At 38.2% G+C, this 17,516-nt stretch overlaps 2 protein-coding genes across 8 annotated transcripts in view; one reads left to right on the top strand and one right to left on the bottom strand.

Annotated features, from left to right (window-relative positions):
• cenpt (centromere protein T) overlaps positions 1–7,206 on the top strand; it is a 53,429-nt gene extending 46,223 nt beyond the window's left edge. For 4 of the 5 annotated variants that reach the window (XM_043707082.2, XM_087995938.1, XM_087995939.1 and 1 more), the window contains exons 14-16: positions 2,259–2,414; positions 3,124–3,228; positions 5,235–7,206. In XM_043707082.2, coding sequence (XP_043563017.2) covers positions 2,259–2,414; positions 3,124–3,228; positions 5,235–5,358 — 385 coding nt within the window. In that variant the 3' untranslated portion in view covers positions 5,359–7,206. The remainder of the gene's footprint in view (positions 1–2,258; positions 2,415–3,123; positions 3,229–5,234) is intronic. The other variant, XM_087995940.1, reaches the window with a different exon arrangement.
• Positions 7,207–7,345: 139 nt separating this feature from the next.
• The window catches only part of tsnaxip1 (translin-associated factor X interacting protein 1), a 59,154-nt gene continuing 48,983 nt past the window's right edge, over positions 7,346–17,516 (bottom strand). For 2 of the 3 annotated variants that reach the window (XM_043707077.2, XM_043707076.2), the window contains exons 14-16: positions 16,900–17,020; positions 16,216–16,322; positions 7,346–8,460 (exon numbers count right to left, since the gene is read on the bottom strand). In XM_043707077.2, the coding sequence (XP_043563012.2) occupies positions 8,262–8,460; positions 16,216–16,322; positions 16,900–17,020 (427 nt within the window). In that variant the 3' untranslated portion in view covers positions 7,346–8,261. The remainder of the gene's footprint in view (positions 8,461–16,215; positions 16,323–16,899; positions 17,021–17,516) is intronic. The other variant, XM_087995941.1, reaches the window with a different exon arrangement.

The following is a 17,516-nucleotide window of genomic DNA, read 5'->3' as shown; positions in this document are numbered from 1 at the left end:
AACTGCAGTTTGGCTAATTTAATGGGGAGCCGTTTATGGTGCCAGATAAAGGAGCTGAACCAATCGTTCAGTCTCCTGAGTGTTTGTTTATTGAAAATCAGGGGGAGCATCCGTATAGGTTGTAGCAAACGAGGGAGAATATTCATTTTAATAAGCGCTATCTGACCCAACCACGAGACTGGAAGTGCCTCCCATTTTTGGAGATCTTGTTTAATTTTTTCAAATAATTGAGTAAAATTGGCTTTGAACAGCCAATCCAGAACTGGAGTAATGAATATGCCCAAATACACAAAACCCCCCTGTGACCACCTAAATGGGAATCTATAGTCACTCTCAAGAGCCAACTCTTTTGTAAGACCACCCATAGGCATAGCCTCTGATTTAGCAAAATTAATCTTATATCCTGAAAAAGCACCAAACGTGTGATTGCATTGTATCAGGCAAGGCACTGAACTGCTGGATTTGTCAAGAGAATTAGAACATTGTCTGCATACAGCGAGATCTTATGTACTTTTGACCCCACTTCTGGAGCTGATATATTGAGATCCCCACGAATGGCCTCTGCTAACGGTTCAATCACCAACGTAAAAAGTAATGGTGAAAGGGGACAGCCCTGCCGGCTGCCCCTAGAAATATTAAATTACTTGATTGTACCCCGTTGGTAATGACCGCCGCGAGAGGTACACTGTAGAGAACCTTTACCCATCTTATGAAAACTTCGCCCAGACCAAACCGGTCAATATATTAAATTCAAACTTGATTGGAGGTTGGTATTTTTTGGGTATAATTTAAACTGGCCAAATTCAAATTTGTTTTTGTCTCCAGGAAACCAGCTACCCTAGCTGCTGGACCACATGTTACATTGTATCTTACTCAGAACACTTGGTGCTGACAGGTAGTTCTGCTAGCTTTTAACTTTCTTAAAGGTACAGTACACCCACATCTTCATAACAATTACCTTTGAGTGGAGTCTGGTGTCACACAGCGTTTTCCCATGTTTTAGATAAGTGCAGTTGTGATAACTTGAATTGTCCTGGTAATTCTTGTTGATTTTCAATGCAAGCCACAAGCTGGTGTGGAAATTTGGTGCACAGACATCTAGAGTAATCAGCCCACTGGGGTATCATCGAATGGTTACAGCACTGGAGGCTGTTCTGCCCATCAAATCCAGGTTGGCTGTCAGTAACAACAACCTGTCTGGCACCATTCCCCACTTGTCTTCCTGTCATCATGTTTTCCCTTTGAATGCTTACCTAATTTTTGTTGAAAGCCAAATGGAGTCGACCTCTTTATTTAAAATATTTTTCTTCATAACAAAGAACTCTTTTATCATTGGGATAGAAAGATGAATAACTTGCATTATTCATCTCCTTTTAAAATCTCAATGCCAGAGTGCCAATGAACAGGAAATGATCCAGAAATCTATTTCACTTACGTAATTTGAGGCAGAGGTATTGGCTGGGATACAATAAACATTGAAAGTAGGTTGTGGTACCATAACAAACTTGAAACGTCTGGCTGATGGGAAAATGTCATGTTACAGATTATTAGATTAAAATATGTGCCAAAAAGTCTCGTATCACGCAAAGTATTACAGCATATTATTTGTAAATGTTGAAGTGTGTTGCAATCAACCTCCATTAGCTCAAGATCGTATGGCAGGCAGCAAGTGTCACTTACGTTAGTTCATGAGGGTCCAATTTCAATTCCCAGAATGTGATGTGGATTTACTATTTTGCAAACTACATTTAACTTGATTTTAACATCATGTACTGAAAATTCATTTCAAACAAATAATCAGAATTCCACAACATGGCAAATATACTTTAGATTAAATTGTAGAAATTCATTCATTTATTAAAATAATGCTATTCAGGTGATAAGGGATTAGTCACCATAGCACAATCTGCTTCTGAAAACACGTATTGGATTCAGATGAAGCGAATAGAGGACTCGTATTTATTGCAAATTGTAGCAGCTTGAGAGAATGAGATTTGAGGCATTGCAGTAACACTTGACTCTAATATGTTGGAAGTGTTGTATTCGTATGAATTTGTATATTTTTAAACAGCTGAATTTAAGGACACTGTTACAGGAGTGATTGGTGACACTGAAATAAACTGAATGATCTGTACTGATCTAAAATATCGCTGGATTTTGAAATCTAGTTTCCAAGCACTAGTTGGTTATAAACCTGTCATATAATGTAAAACCAGTTGCTTGTACTAACATTAAGTATTGTATGTATTGATCAACAGAGCACACAAACCACTTGTAAAAGTAAGGCAGAATCCAAAAAAAACAACCAAAGCAAGAAAGAAAACCAGTTTGCCAAGCAGCTTTGTAAAGTCTGTTTTTACTCACTATGCCAAAATGAGAGTGAAGAAGGAAACATTTACAGTAGTTGAACAATGGTAAGTTGCAGTTTTACAATGCTAATTATTAAAGCAAATCATTTTGTGTTATAAAACTTTGAAATAATCATTCTAAAAATTTCAAAATTGGGGCACAAACAACAGCAAGTAATATATCGCCTATTTTTGTAATCAATCTGTTTAGAAATGTTATTATATGTCCCGTGGTCCAGGGGTTGGAACAAGAGGGGCCTCTTTAATAAAATGTCACAAGAGGGGCCTCTTTAATAAAATGTCCCAAAGCACTACAAAACAAAATGTGACTCTGAACTACTTTGGCTCGGTATTTGGATAGAGTTGGGTAAAGGTATAGAGATGGAAATGGCAGTCTTAGTCATGGTATGGAATAGATATGTATTTGAAAGTGCATCTTGGGGTCAGAAATGACAGGGACAGAAGAGCTGGTGGCTAGGGAGTGGAGTTTGTGTTGAAAACTGAAGACAAATGGCTTCAAAATTCCCAATTTCTGTTTATTTAGTACTGGATGTCAGGCAAGATAATTTAGAGCTTGTGGAAGAAAGAGGGGTCATGGTGAAGTAATGTTAGGTGATATTAATATCTGGGTGAACATTGTATTTTCCAATTATGTCACTGGAAGCAGTGATCAGAGATGGTGTTATCTGAAATCGATATAATAGGAATGGTAAGACCACATGAGAAATATAGTTCTATGTCTATTGTGGATATTAGAAATGTTTTCTTTTTACAGCTTGGAATTATATTTCAAACAGCTTTGTGATGATGTTGATATTTATAGCAAACATGCTAAAAGAAGAACTATTGAAAAAGAAGATTTGGAACTTCTAATGAAAAGGTGAGTTTTGAATAGTCACAAACAGTAAGTTCACCAAATTTTGATATTTATCCAATACAATTTTAGTTGGCAATAAACTTAATTATTTTTCAAGCCATATATACTAGTCTTGACAGGGTTGTTAAGGATTATTTTACAGAAGAACAATAGCATTATTTGCAACATCAATTAATTTTATGGTTTTCACCAACCATCCAAAATTGTTATCTAACCATTTTTTCCTTCTGGATAATAGCAAGAAGTCAGCTTTGTGCCAGAGACCGAGACTAGACTGCCATTAGCTACTATCAGTAGTTTCATGGGGAAAATAACATGAACACACCTGTTTAGTATGGCATATAGGCTTCAATAACTGTGTAGCTGTTTGACAGTAAGCTTGCTGTTCATAATCTGTATGACTTTCAAAGGTAACATGGATGATTATCTTGGGTGGTACGGTGTCTCAGTGGTTAGCACTGCTGCCTCACAGTGCTCAGAGATTTGGGTTTGATTCCATCCTTGGGCGGCTAGCTGTGTGGAGTTTGCACATGTTCCCCGTTTCTGCTAGGTGCTGTGGTTTCCTTCCAAAGATGTGCAAGTTAGGTGAACTGGCTATATTAACATTGCCCATAGTGCCCAGCGATGTGTAGATTAGGTGGATTAGCCAAGAGGAATGCAGGGTTACAGGGATAGGGTACTGGGAAGGTGAGATGCCATTCAGAGGGTCAGTGTGGACCCAATGGCCTCCTTTCATTGCTATAGGTATTCTATGACTTTGATTATTATTCTCTGTATACATGGTCACAAAGACACAATATTCAAAGTATATTTAACCTCATAGTAATATTTCTTAACTAGCAATCCAGAGTCCAGGCTAATATTTTGGAGACTCAACTTCCACTGTCATTTCTGATGGGACTTAAATTCAATTAATTATTTTTTTAAAATCTGGAATCGAAAGTTTGTTTCATGGAAGAATATTATCAAGCTGGAGAGGACTCAGAAGAGATTTACATTTTTAAGGAGAGAGGAGAGATCTAAAAAGAAGTATTTTTTTTTACTTAGAGGATATTTCGCATGTGGAATTAATTTCCTGACGAAGTGATGGATTCGGGCACAATTACAACATTTAAAAAGGTTTGAATAGATACATGAATGAGAAAGGTTTGGAGGGATATGGGCCGGAGCAGGCAGGTGGGATTAGTTTAGTTTGGAATTATGTTTAGTATGGACTGGTTGGACTGAAGGATCTGTTTCCATGCTGTATTGTGTTCCATGCTATGTCAACATTATAGAGACTGTCATCAATTGTTTTAAACACCCATCTGATCGGCTGATAATTAAAGAAGCAAGCAATTATCTTTACTTGGTTTGGTTTAAATGTTATTTTGGACCCAAAACTATGTGATTGACACTTAACTGCTCTCTGTGATGTCCCATGCCTATATCCTAGTATAAAATTAAAATCGCTCAAATATTACTGGAAAAAAGATTTTGTAGAATTTTTTTGTCTTATCAGGACAATGCTCTGACTTATTTCGTTGACTTGAAACAACAGCTGTGTGTATGCATATTTTTCTGTCAGCAAAGAAGAGTCCTGTTTATTTAACTTCCAGTACAGGCCAGTGCACCATGCTCTGAGCTGAACTGACCATCGTAATTCCTTTCATATGGTATAAATGTTGTTTCTCTTAGTATTATTCCTTGTGAATTAACTTGCTGAGTATGAAACAAAAAGCCTCAACATTACTTAAGTTCTGGACTACTGATCCCTTAAAAGAAGGCTTAATTGATTGTAAAACACTTTTGTTTGTCTGGACATCATGAATGGCACTACATAAATCAGCTATATTTTTTATATGGGTGCACACAGGATTACTGACAATGTGTTTTGTAAAGTTATAATGTGAACAATAAATTTAAGAAATGCACGTCCCTTATGTTTAAAAAAAGACAGTGCAAGTGGATTGGATTTTAAAAAACAGATGTTAAATCTATTGTTGAATTATTTTGTTTCTGTTTCTTAGGCAAGGATTTGTGACTGCAAAGATGCCCTTGAATGTACTGATAGAACGCCACCTATCTATGGAATGCAGAGAAAAACTAATTCCAATGGCTGTCAGTGGGAGTAAGATAGTTCCCAATAAGTAACAACCACATACGTAGAGTGTCTCATCAAATCTATTGCTCTTACTTGCCAGGCCAGAAATTACAGCTCTATGTAAGTGGAGATATTTCTCTTTTAATGAAGCCCCTAATGTAAAAATTTATAGCCGTTCTTATAGACTTCCATGAGCTCTGATTTGTAGGGTCTCTCTGCTGAGGAAACCATGCTGTATTAGCATTACATTTAATCCATGGATCCTATCAACATTAAAGCAAATATTCTTGACTAAATAATTTTTAATGATAAAGTAACAGAAAGATTTGAAGGGAATTCAATGGATATTGTCTGTACGGATCTTAAAGCAATTGACAAAATACCACGGTTGATAAAATCAGGAAAAAAACACTGCTCGGAGAAAAGATCAAGGTTTTGGATAGAATTCACAGAAAAGCAGCAGCTGGAATTTTATAGAAGTGAAGCGGTGCATTTTGGCAGAAGGGATAGGTATAAACATGGACTTATTGGCAGAGTTTTAAAAGTGCACATGAAAAAAAACCCTGGGGTTTTTAATGTACACACATCCTTTAATGTACAGACATCCTTAAAGGTGGCAGTTTACAAAGCAGATGGTATCTTGGACTTCATAAATAGTGGTATTGAGTACAAAAGCTGAACCTTTACAAAGTTCTGCACATCAGACTTTAGGAAGAATATGAAGTTGTTGAGCAGGTAAGAATATTTACGAGAATGGTTCCAAGTTTAGCTGTAAGATCGTGGAGGAGAAGTTGGTGCTTTCCTGCTTGGAGCTTATGAGATTGGTTTAGATATATCTCTACCATATATTTCAATCATTTAGTCATAATGTTAACAAAAAAAAAATTCCGATTTATCTGATGATTGGTCAAGGACTAAGACTTAAGGTTTTTGGTGAGATGCACAAGGAACATGAGGAATGTTTTCAAAGCAGTGAATGGTAATGTGTGTACTCCAAGGTTGGATATTTTGCAATAATCTACAAAGGAATCTTCTCACTAATCAGCCAAATAATATGTATTAATCCCAATTCCCTACATTACCAATGTGAATTTTTCTCCTAAGTGACGTGCACAACTTCATGTAAAATTGGCAAATTGTACTCTGGACTTGTATTTACTAAGCAGCAGGTTGAGACTATCCATACAAAATTAAAACGTGGAGAGCTTGATTCAAAACATAGGTTTAAAGTTAAAATATATTTTACTATAATTATACATATATAACTTGTACCGCAAAGCAATTTTTCTCATCAGTACTTTTGCACTCTTAAAATGTGTTTTGTATTAAAATATTACTTCCTTGTAATAAATGTAGGCAGTCTTAAAATAGAAAATCTTCACCTCTAGATTTGAGTTTGCTGTTCCTGACTTGGCATGACCAAAATTTGAGAACATGTTGTACATTTTAGATAAAAATGTTGTATAATTAGTTAAGAAAAGTATGCATCTCCTTCAACAAAACTTTAATTACAATTTATTTAACCATCCTACTTGAGTAATATTTGATTTCTCATTACTCGTGTCTCACCCAATAACTGCTCAAGTCCATTAGAAGTTCCTGTGTAACTTCAGATAGTAAACCAAGAAAACATGGTAAATTTAACTAAGCAAATAACAATGTTAATTTCGACTGTCATTTGAGTTAAGGTATTCTATTTCTGCAAATGTCAGTTGTGATTCCTTGACATGTCCATTGTATTTCATTATTCCTAGAATGCACTGTAATAACCTGTACATCTGATCAAACACGTGTTTGTTTCTTTTTCACATGCTATGGAAGATTTCAGTCTTTTGATTAATTATAATGTTAATAATTCTGTAAAATGCACAATAAAGATGTCAACTTTTAAAACTGAATCTCAAAAAAACTCTTTGCATTAATCATACCAGTGGTGAAACCTCTGAAATTATAATTTTTTATTAATCCTTACAAATTTGAAATCTAGCTGATTGATTTGAATTTGTTGTAAATGAGAGAGAGCATTTGCAGAGCAGGGTTTTTGTGTTCTGTTCTCTTGAGATTTAACAAGGGCTTTGTGCTACTTTTTCAGTTTGAGACAAATCTGAGACCTGTTCATTGTAGCATTGAAAATTACAGTATATGGTATTATAAATCAATCAGACAGCAGTTTTTGATGTTGCTGAGTTGACCCATTTTATTCAGTGGAAGTACAAATTCTGAACTGGGAAAGGGAATATCATCATGAATGAGGTCTGTCAAAACATCAACAAACATTTTTATGCCATAATTTAGCAACCTGCTTATCTTGACCGTCAAGACTTATTCATGAAAAATGGTCACTTAGATAAGTTAGTAGACAGTTGCAATACTCAGAGACGTGTAAGTTGCTGTCTTGAGATTCAATAAAATGATAGTAACCTCAAAAGAGAAGTCTCTGATGAGTCAATTTTTTGTAATATTGGAGCTGCTTGTCTTACAGTATTTGCATTCATTATATTATAGAAACTACCAAACTTGTGTTAACAACTCATTCAGCATCTCCTTTAGATGCAAGCTTTTAAAAATAAGTTTTATTAAAGTACTGTATGACCAGTATTGTAGGAGTATTAATGCAGTTCACCACCACAACATGGGCAATTAGGGATGGGGAATAAATGCTAGCCCAGCATGAGAAGCCCACATACCATGAATTAATGTTTTTAAAAAATACCTACTAATACACTTAAAAAGATGTTCATATCAATTTTAGCACTTTTCTATTAATAACCATACAAATAGACTTTAGCTGTAGATTTCCAAAAAGAACAAGAAGACAGTACTATGTTATTTAATTTTTAAAAATTAGACTCCATTCAAACACACCCATAATGTAGTTTACTTTTAAAAATATTAACATATGTAAAGTGGCACTTATCAGAACTCTTTACAAATATTGAAATATACTTTTTGACTACTTCCGTGGTCCTACTCTCTTTATGTCACTTGCTTGTAATCGATCTAAAACAGTGTCAGTATCCACAGCAGTAGCTTGATCAAGTTGTTCCTTTGTTGTTTGGAAACCTTGAGCTAAATATGTGGCCAAAGTCTGTGGATCTATCGATGGATCGATAGTTTGAAAAGCCTTTTTTAGGTCAACTTCTGTCAGCTCCCTGTGGAGAAAGGAAAATGTTTTTTAAAAAAAAAGCTATTTCCTCGAGTCACAATAGTTTAACAGATTACATAATCTTTGTGGGCATCACATGGTTGTATGCAAGTTTGACTGCAATGGAAGTACTCACTTTGGAGGAGACACTGTTGTAATTGCATTTAAATAAGTAGTGCTTAAGTTGCATGATAGAAACCTAGCTTAATATTCTGTAGCTTTGCCAATGTTAGGGAGGAGACAATTTTTAAAAAATTAAATGCATTGATTTATCTCCGGATATTTATTCGACTCTCCCTTGAGCTGTTCATCAACATTTTAACAGAATCAAGCAACACTTTCATATTTACAAAAAAAACGAGCAGGTTTATTTTGTGTGTACTGGATATCAATAGAACTTCAGGATATAGTGCATTATTCAACGTTGCATCTTTTTAGTTTTATTAGTAAAATCCTTTGTTTATATTATTCCTTTAAACTTCTTATTCTATATGTGGAATAACGTGAAGCTGACTTGATTTTTAAAAAATAAAGTTTATCACCAGATGATACTGTCAATGAAAAACAGTAATTCGAGGTTTGCGTAAAGATTTGTAGCTCAGGTGCCGGTTGCTGTAGTTGTGGGTATGTTTGCTGAACTGGGAATTTGATTTGCAGACATTTCATCTGCTGTGTGAGTGACATTTTCAGTGTTTTGGAGCATCCCGTGAAGCGCTGTACTGTCTCTTCTGGAATTTCTGGTTTTGTTCCAGTTGCCAGTTCTAATTGATCGTCGTAGTGGCCAGTATACCAGGTCAATGTGTTTTTCGTTGGAGTCTGTGGATGAGTGCCATGCTTCTAGAAATTCTCTGGCTATAATTGTTATGTTGTCCCAGTTGAATTTGTGGTCCTTGTCATCTGGTGTATGGCTACTAGGGCCAGCTGGTTGGTGTTTGTGGATGCGCATTGCTAATTGTCTTCCTGTTTATTCCATAAGGTATTTTGTGCAGTCTTTGCATGGAATCTTGTAATTACTTTGGTCTTGCACATGATGGGTATAGGGGAATTGTCTGAGCATGGCTATCGGTTTATGGGCTGTTATGACTCAGAGTGGTCGGAGGAGTCTGACTGTTAGTTCAGAGACCTTTTTTTAAATATAAGGTAGCATGGCTGGTGTGTTGGCCAGACTTGCCTGACCACTCAATCATGACAACCACATTTAGACAAGAACTCACCAGAACAAAAGATCCATGAGACTCTACCTTCTGTACCAGCCTGACATGTGTTATCTTGTCAAATGTCTTTCTAAAGTCCATGGAGAGAACATGTACTACACTACCCTCAATTATTCTTGTCACCTCCTCAATGCTGAATCAAGTTAGTGAGACATAACTTACTCACAGAAATCCATGCTGCCTATCACTAACAAGTCCATTTCCTTCCAAACATGTATAAATCCTGTCCCTCAGTATCTTCTCCAAAAGCTTCCTTATCACTGACATTAGAGTCACTGGCCCCTAATTACCTGGATTCTGTCTGTTTCTGTTCTTAAATGAAGGAACAACATTGACTATTTCACAGTCCTCTGCAGCCTTGTCTGAGGTCAAAGAGGATGCAAAGATATTTGTTAAGGCCCGAGCCAATATCTCCTATAGTATCCTGGGATAGATCCCATCTGGCCCTGGGGACTTAAGTCTACCTTAATACATTTCAAGACACTGAACATGTAAGGGGACAGGGCAACCCAGTCTAAATAGCAACTTCCAACGCAGCAAATGTGAACCATGGTTCATGACAAAGAGAGGACTTGGCCAGCATGTGCGACATAGGCATCCGGCCTTACACAATGAGAAACATCTCCAAATAATGGCAGCAAAATTGTAAACCAGGGAGGAGAGCCTATAAGTGGCCTGAGGAAGAAAGAGTTAGAGACAAGATTTGCTAGAAGCAAGCAATCAACAAAATCTGCAAAACAAATCTCAGATAAACACAAGCATCTATAAAGTTGCCAAGCAGAAATATAAGTGATCACTGCTGATACTTGTGTAGAATACCCCACAGGAGGAGAGTCCAGTAGCCCATAGAAACCTGAAGTGCAACTAGGAAGAATCATCAGACCAATGGCATCCATCCCTACCAACAGGGACGTGGACGACCACACATGCTGAGGAACTTCTGGAAGCAAAGAAAAAACCCTGACAGTCAGGCCCTTGGCGTAGCGCTAATGGAAAGTATCACCGAAATACTGATGGCCAAAGGGAAATCTCCCAGAAACAAGTGAGCCCAAATGGTGGCAAGAAAGTTCAGCGAGGAGACTGTTAATATTGGATTGAAGAAGAGATGGGCAAAACCAAAGGCAGTATTTAGAGCAACACAGCTGCTCTACCAGAGAGACAGACAGCAACTAGCCAGTTAGATCACAGGAGCACCAACTGCACACTCATGTCAATTATCTGCAGATGAACTGGAAGAGAGCTTCTGAAGTAAGTTCCCCAGTCCAAATAACAAGGCTGACCTCAATAAATTCACACCATATAGCAGTGCAGTGAACAACGGGCTACTGATGATGCTGACAGAGGAAGAGGTCAGCAATGCAATGAAGGCCATTGTTGCATAAAGTGCCACATGAACAGATGGTATGAGACAGACTCATAGAGAGCATCCATGACAAGGATAAAATGAGATCGCCAAGACTCTTCTCACTATGGCTGAAGTCAAGTAAAATACTAGATTCGTTGAAGTGCAAGGATCAAGAATGTCTGAAAGGCGTTGACAACTGGCATCCAATAACTATCGGTCCAATGCTGCTTTGTCTATTTATGAGCATTATGGCAAAAACACAGACAGTTGAAATCAATCCAAGGTAGAAGGGTTTGCTGGCTGTAATGAGAATATTTCAGTACTCAAGGATATCATTAAGGGAGCAAAGAACAACTGAAAAGAACTTGCAGTTGTTTGTTGTTGATTTGTCATTGGTGTTCTACTCAGTTGGGCATAAATATCTTTTGAAATCACTAAGGAGAATGTGTCTACCAGACAAGTTCACAGTATTAATTAAAGATTGTATACGAACTACACGACAGTGGTTGAAGGGATCAAAACAATGCAATTAATATTGGGGGGGGTCAAGCAGGGCGACCTACTCATCAATCCTGTTCGATATATCTCTGGACCCGCTGGTGTGCTCCCTGGAGGAAGCTAACTTGGATTTCTCTACCCCTGGGAGACTTAGTCAACTGTTCTGCTTTGGTGTTCACAGTCAACATAGCCCTTCTAAGCAACTCTCACACCATGATGGGACAGAACCTGAAGAGACTCCATGACTTCTGTAACTGCACAGGTCTGAGTATCAATGTGGCCAAGATGAAAGGCTTCCACCTCAAATACAAGATGAAGACCATCACATACAACGACTATCCAAACTGGAGACTCAGAAGGAACCCATCGCATTCATCCCCCCTAGGTGATACTGAAAAGTACCTGGGAGCCCAAATCGATCCATAAGGAGGTGTGAAGAATGGGGTAGACACGGCACGGTGGCACAGTGGTTAGCACTGCTGCCTCACAGCGCCAGAGACCTGGGTTCAATTCCCGACTCAGGCGACTGACTGTGTGGAGTTTGCACATTCTCCCCGTGTCTGCGTGGGTTTCCTCTGGGTGCTCCGGTTTCCTCCCACAGTCCAAAGATGTGCAGGTCAGGTGAACTGGTCATGCTAAATTGCCCGTAGTGTTAGGTAAGGGGTAAATGTAGGGGTATGGGTGGGTTGCGCTTCGGCGGGGCGGTGTGGACTTGTTGGGCCGAAGGGCCTATTTCCACACTGTAAGTAATCTAATCTAATCTAATCTAACCTGCAGGCAGCGGCTCTCCATCCCATGCAGATACTAAAGATTCGTGTCGTCACCAGGCTGTACTTCCACCCAATCCTAGCTGAAGTATTGCAGAACTTACTCATTAAACTTGATCAAATTATCCACAAGGCAGCGATAGAATTCTTACACCTCCCACACAGATGGGAATCTCTACTGTGGTAACAGGAGCAGCGGGCTTGGCATACCCAAACCTGAAGTGCAGATCCCTTCGGCAGTTATCAGGTTGCAATTGATATGTCCAAGGATACATTCCAGTTTAGAGATGAAGATAACTCCAAAAGAATTAAGAGGAACACAACAGCTTAAAATCCTCAAGAAAGTGGATGACTTCATACAAAGCAAATGGGGAGCAATGAGAGAGAGGAAGACCTCACGGCCATCTTACAAGAGGACATCCATGTATGTGGAGACCAAGCACTAACCAGAGAAAATCAAACAAACCAATATGCTGTGTGGAGAGAATGGGAATTTAAAAAGTGAAGTACCTTGAAGAGTCAGGGTGCTTGCATCTCATCTTTTAAGGGGGACAAGATATCAAGTACATGGATCAGGTCAACCTACCAGATCAACTCATCGTGAATAATCAATATCCTGCTGTTGTGATGCAACTTATACCTAACCAGGTCAATCTTGACTAAAGACAGAACAAACAAGCTCAACATTTGTAGAAGATGTGAGCTCCTAATGAAATCCTTGCACATATTTTAGGCTGGTGCCCATTTGTGAAGAATGTGAGAATCAAACTACACAACATCTGAGACCAGCAACACCTGTATGTCGCCAAATATGGATGGACTTCGTACAAGGACCCAGCTGATGTTCTCTGGAAGCCGGACGTAATTTTCAGTAGGGATGCTAAAGTAGTGGTAGTTGATGTGACCATCTGATATGAGAATGACAGTAAGACACTAGAGAAAGCATGGATAGAAAAATGTCAAATACCAACACTTGGAACAAGAAATTTAAAAATTGATGGGAGACCTTGAATTATAATTTTTCAGATTTGTTGTGGGAGCAAGATGAAAGTGGTTAGAGCCTAACAACACATTAATGGACTTCCTTAAACTGTACAAGTCCTTCTCACCACAAATCTCAAGATTATCGATATGCCTGATGCTTGAACTCCTTCAAATATTTAGCGACAGGTAATCCGAAGCTGAAACTATGCTGCCTAGCCTAATGGCTAGTGATGACCAGCCTAATCCAGATGCCAGGGTCTAGAACACCAAAGACAGGTGTGAAGAAAAATGTACAAAATCCCAAAAACAATATAAATTATAAAATTTAGGTATAAATCGTAAAAGCTATCTAGCTTCTAGGATGGACCTCCCGAGAAAGAAATTCCCGCAACACCCCCTTTTCTATGTTTTGAAGGGTCCTTTAGTTCACTTCACACTCCTCCACACTTGTTGTAACACCCTGATCACTTTGTAGAGGGCCCCCCAGTACACGATCCTTACAGTTGAGACTGGAATGACCTCAAGATATTCCCCACTGTACCTTCTATAACATTGGCATGGTCTCACTCTCCGAGCTGCGGTATTGCTAGAGTTTAACACACACCAACAAGCAATGTAAAGACTCCAAAGAGGCACTCCCATGAGTATATTTAAATAGCCAAATGCTTCATCATCTAATTAGTGACACACATGAATGGATGAACATGATGCCCATTGGCCCAACCTATTTTCTAGTGAAACCACAGGCAAGGGAATGGGCTTTGCAGAATCAGCGGGAAAAGAAGACCTTGTTGAGCTTGACTCTAGTATGGCACTGTGAGGAGGCCTTGGCCACTGGTGAAATACCACTACTCATTGTTTTTTTTTTCACTTACTCAATGAGCCGGGGAGGCCTCACCTGTTGACCTGCTCAAAAGTACAAACCTTTCCTTAACCTCAACATCCCTCATGTCCCTCTCTGGTGAATACTGTCTGGACACGCCATGATTTTGATAATCTTTATCAAAGCTCTTCTCGAAGAACAACCATTGTAGATTCCCCAGTTTATCCACCAAAACTGATGCCTGGAAATTATATTGTCAATCTTTATTACATCCCCTTGAAACCTACACATTCTTCCTACAACAACTCTGCTAGATTCCTTATCCTCAACTACCCCCTTCTTTATGAAAGATATTTATTTTTTCTATCTTTTTAAAAAGTAGTACTTAAAAACTACAAGTGAGAATATTTTTCAGGTTACAATGTCAATAGATTCTCTCTCACATTCAATCTATTAGTTACACAGCTTCACAACATTGTTCCTGGAAATCCTCAGGTTTTGCTTCAACAAAACATCACTTGTCTGCCATGGAGTAGCAGAAAGAAAAAAAAAACAATTCTTAAAAAGGTTATATTATAGAAACTGCCATGCAAGAGTCTTTTCTCACTCCAAATTGAGATATATTAGCAATATACTGTTTACTTTTTATAAGCTGATTCAACAGTCAAATCCTTGCTAAATAGTTTTGACAGTGAACGGGAGAAAATTTATTGCAGACCTACATTGGCAAGTAGTCTGATGTCAAATTGCGAAGGAAATACCCATGTCCTACTGTTATTTTTCAACTGCTGGATGGTTTCTCTGCATTGATTAACAGTCAGTCAACGCTGATGATTTTGTTCCCCCATGGTCATAATGTGATTATATTGTGCACACCAACACAAGGATCATACTAATGAGCTACTTTGAGCTGCTTCATTTTTCAGCTGGGACACAAATTAGCTTTAATAATATGGTTGAGAGTAGTTGGGTATTTTTTTTTGCCTTTACACAAAAATATTACACTGTCACCACTAAGCCATCTTTAATGCTATACAAGAGTGTCAAAGTTCTAATCATAACTGTATTTCATTTGCAGTATGATCTCAGTTTAAAATATAACTAAAAGGATCTGTTCGCCGAGCTGGAAGTTTTTGTTGCAAACGTTTCGTCCCCTGTCTAGGTGACATGCTCAGTGCTTGGGAGCCTCCTGTGAAGCGCTTCTGTGGTGTTTCCTCTGGCATTTATAGTGGCCTGTCCCTGCCGCTTCCGGTTGTCAGTTTCAGCTGTCCGCTGTCGTGGCCGGTATATTGGGTCCAGGTCTAAGTGTTTGTTGATGGAGTTTGTGGATGAGTGCCATGCTTCTAGGAATTCCCTGGCTGTTCTTTGTTTCGCTTGCCCTATAATGGTAGTGTTGTCCCAGTCAAATTCATGTTGCTTGTCGTCTGCGTGTGTGGCTACTAGGGATAGCTGGTCAAGTCGTTTCGTGGTTAGTTGATGTTCGTGGATGCGGATCGTTAGCTGTCTTCTTGTTTGTCCTATATAACCGGAAGCGGCAGGGACAGGCCACTATAAATGCCGGAGGAAACACCACAGAAGCGCTTCACAGGAGGCTCCCAAGCACTGAGCATGTCACCTAGACAGGGGACGAAACGTTTGCAACAAAAACTTCCAGCTCGGCGAACAGAATCACAGCAACGAGCACCCGAGCTACAAATCTTCTCTCAAACTTTGAATAACTAAAAGGAATATGAATTATTGCAAAAAAACTTCACCTAACAAAAATTCTGATTTTACTTCTGATTAAATTTGAAATTAATCTATTTTTAATGAGCCCTCTAGTTACTGCAAGAACCAGAAGATCTATAGTTTGTTTCCCAGTAATCTGCTGCTCATAAACCCAAGAACAAAAGCAGCTCCATTGTGCACATTTAACCTTGTGATTTATGTTACCAAGGTGAAAAGGAATATTACTTAATATTCCTAAAATACTACAGGTACAATAGGCATTGCTTTAAAGCAGAAATAACTTGAGATTTGTAACTGCATGAAAGTCAAGTCTGATACGAACAGAATACTTCAATTAGTGTTCTACATCATAGAGATTTGCTTAATCTGGTGGAAGATGATCAACAATAGTTTTGTCTCTTACTCTTTATCTTCCAACGCTTTTCTTAGTTCATCGAGGTATATAGTTTTCTCTGCTGTATATTGACTTTGCAGCAATGCAATAAAAGCTCCTGCTGCGCCTTCTGCATTCTGTAGAGCACCAAAAAAAAAATAAGAATACATACTCAAATGTGATGGGAGTTAGTGTTAGATAAATTTGAAATTATGGAATTTACAAAAGCTTGCAAGGACACTACTTGTTGAAAGATGCTTGGAATATATTAGTCACTAAGCCATCTTTTTACAGTCTTCCTAGTTTCTTAGGGACAGTGATTAAATATTGTTGAGAATAAAACTAATGGCATCAGATTGGGACTTAAAATAGCTCATATTTCCAGAAGACTACTTTTTATTTTGATAAAGTTAAACACTTATCCTGCATTACTCAGCGAGAATATAATTTGTGGCAAAGCTCAAAGGATGTGAGATTTGACAATAAGGGACAATTGGGACCCTGGTAAATGATTAGGAATCCCTATTCCACCAAAGAAGTTTAAAAATTTGAGGTGTTTGGGAGGAAGGATATTCCCTGTAAACTGGATGTTGAGAGAACCCTTGTCTAAAGGACACTAGCCTACCTCTTTTAATTTTCTTGAACATAACATGTGCAAGATATTCATTGTCCAAAAGATTGGTCAAGTTACAATAATTCGTTTTAAAACATTACCTCTTCAAATAAGGTATTATATTTAATTTTTTTCTCATCTCCAAGTTGGGTCGTTGCAGCAACAATTAGTTCTTGTATGTACTTTTCATTCTTATTAGGGAGGGCTGTCTTCAAAGTTTGACTGTAAGGAAGAATTTTCAATCTTTAATCTTAAAGCTACAAACATTATGAGATAAAAGGTACAGTGGAAAGTTATAGGTGTACATTTACCTCTGGGTTTAGGTTTCACTCCAGGATTTAGTTTCACCTGTTGCATGAACATTTGAGGTGTGCTGTTTCATGCTGCTACAGGTACACAATTCTTTATCTAAAATCCTTGAGGCCAGTTGTTTTTTGGAATTCGGAATAAATGACGTATTCATGGTGAAATAAAAAATATTACCTAACAGCAGATGCACATGTGAATAGTACAAGCGCTGAGACACAACTAACACCTGCCAGTGCTAGGCCACAGTGCCATGTCACATCTGAGTAATGTGGTTCGAGTGGGTGTGGAGTTGGGTCACCTGTTCGCACACCAAAATGACGCTCCATACTCCACGAAAAAAAATTCTGAGCCTTTCCGATTTCTGATAAAGGATTGTGCACCTGTACTACATAGTTGCAATTCGAGTGGT

This window comes from Chiloscyllium plagiosum, unplaced genomic scaffold (genome assembly GCF_037043375.1).
Source record: "Chiloscyllium plagiosum isolate Xiang-an unplaced genomic scaffold, Cpla_swu_hap1 HiC_scaffold_17, whole genome shotgun sequence".
Taxonomy (NCBI): domain Eukaryota; kingdom Metazoa; phylum Chordata; class Chondrichthyes; order Orectolobiformes; family Hemiscylliidae; genus Chiloscyllium; species Chiloscyllium plagiosum.
The sequence above is the reverse complement of the archived record's forward strand: the minus strand, read 5'-3'. Positions and strand labels throughout refer to the sequence as shown.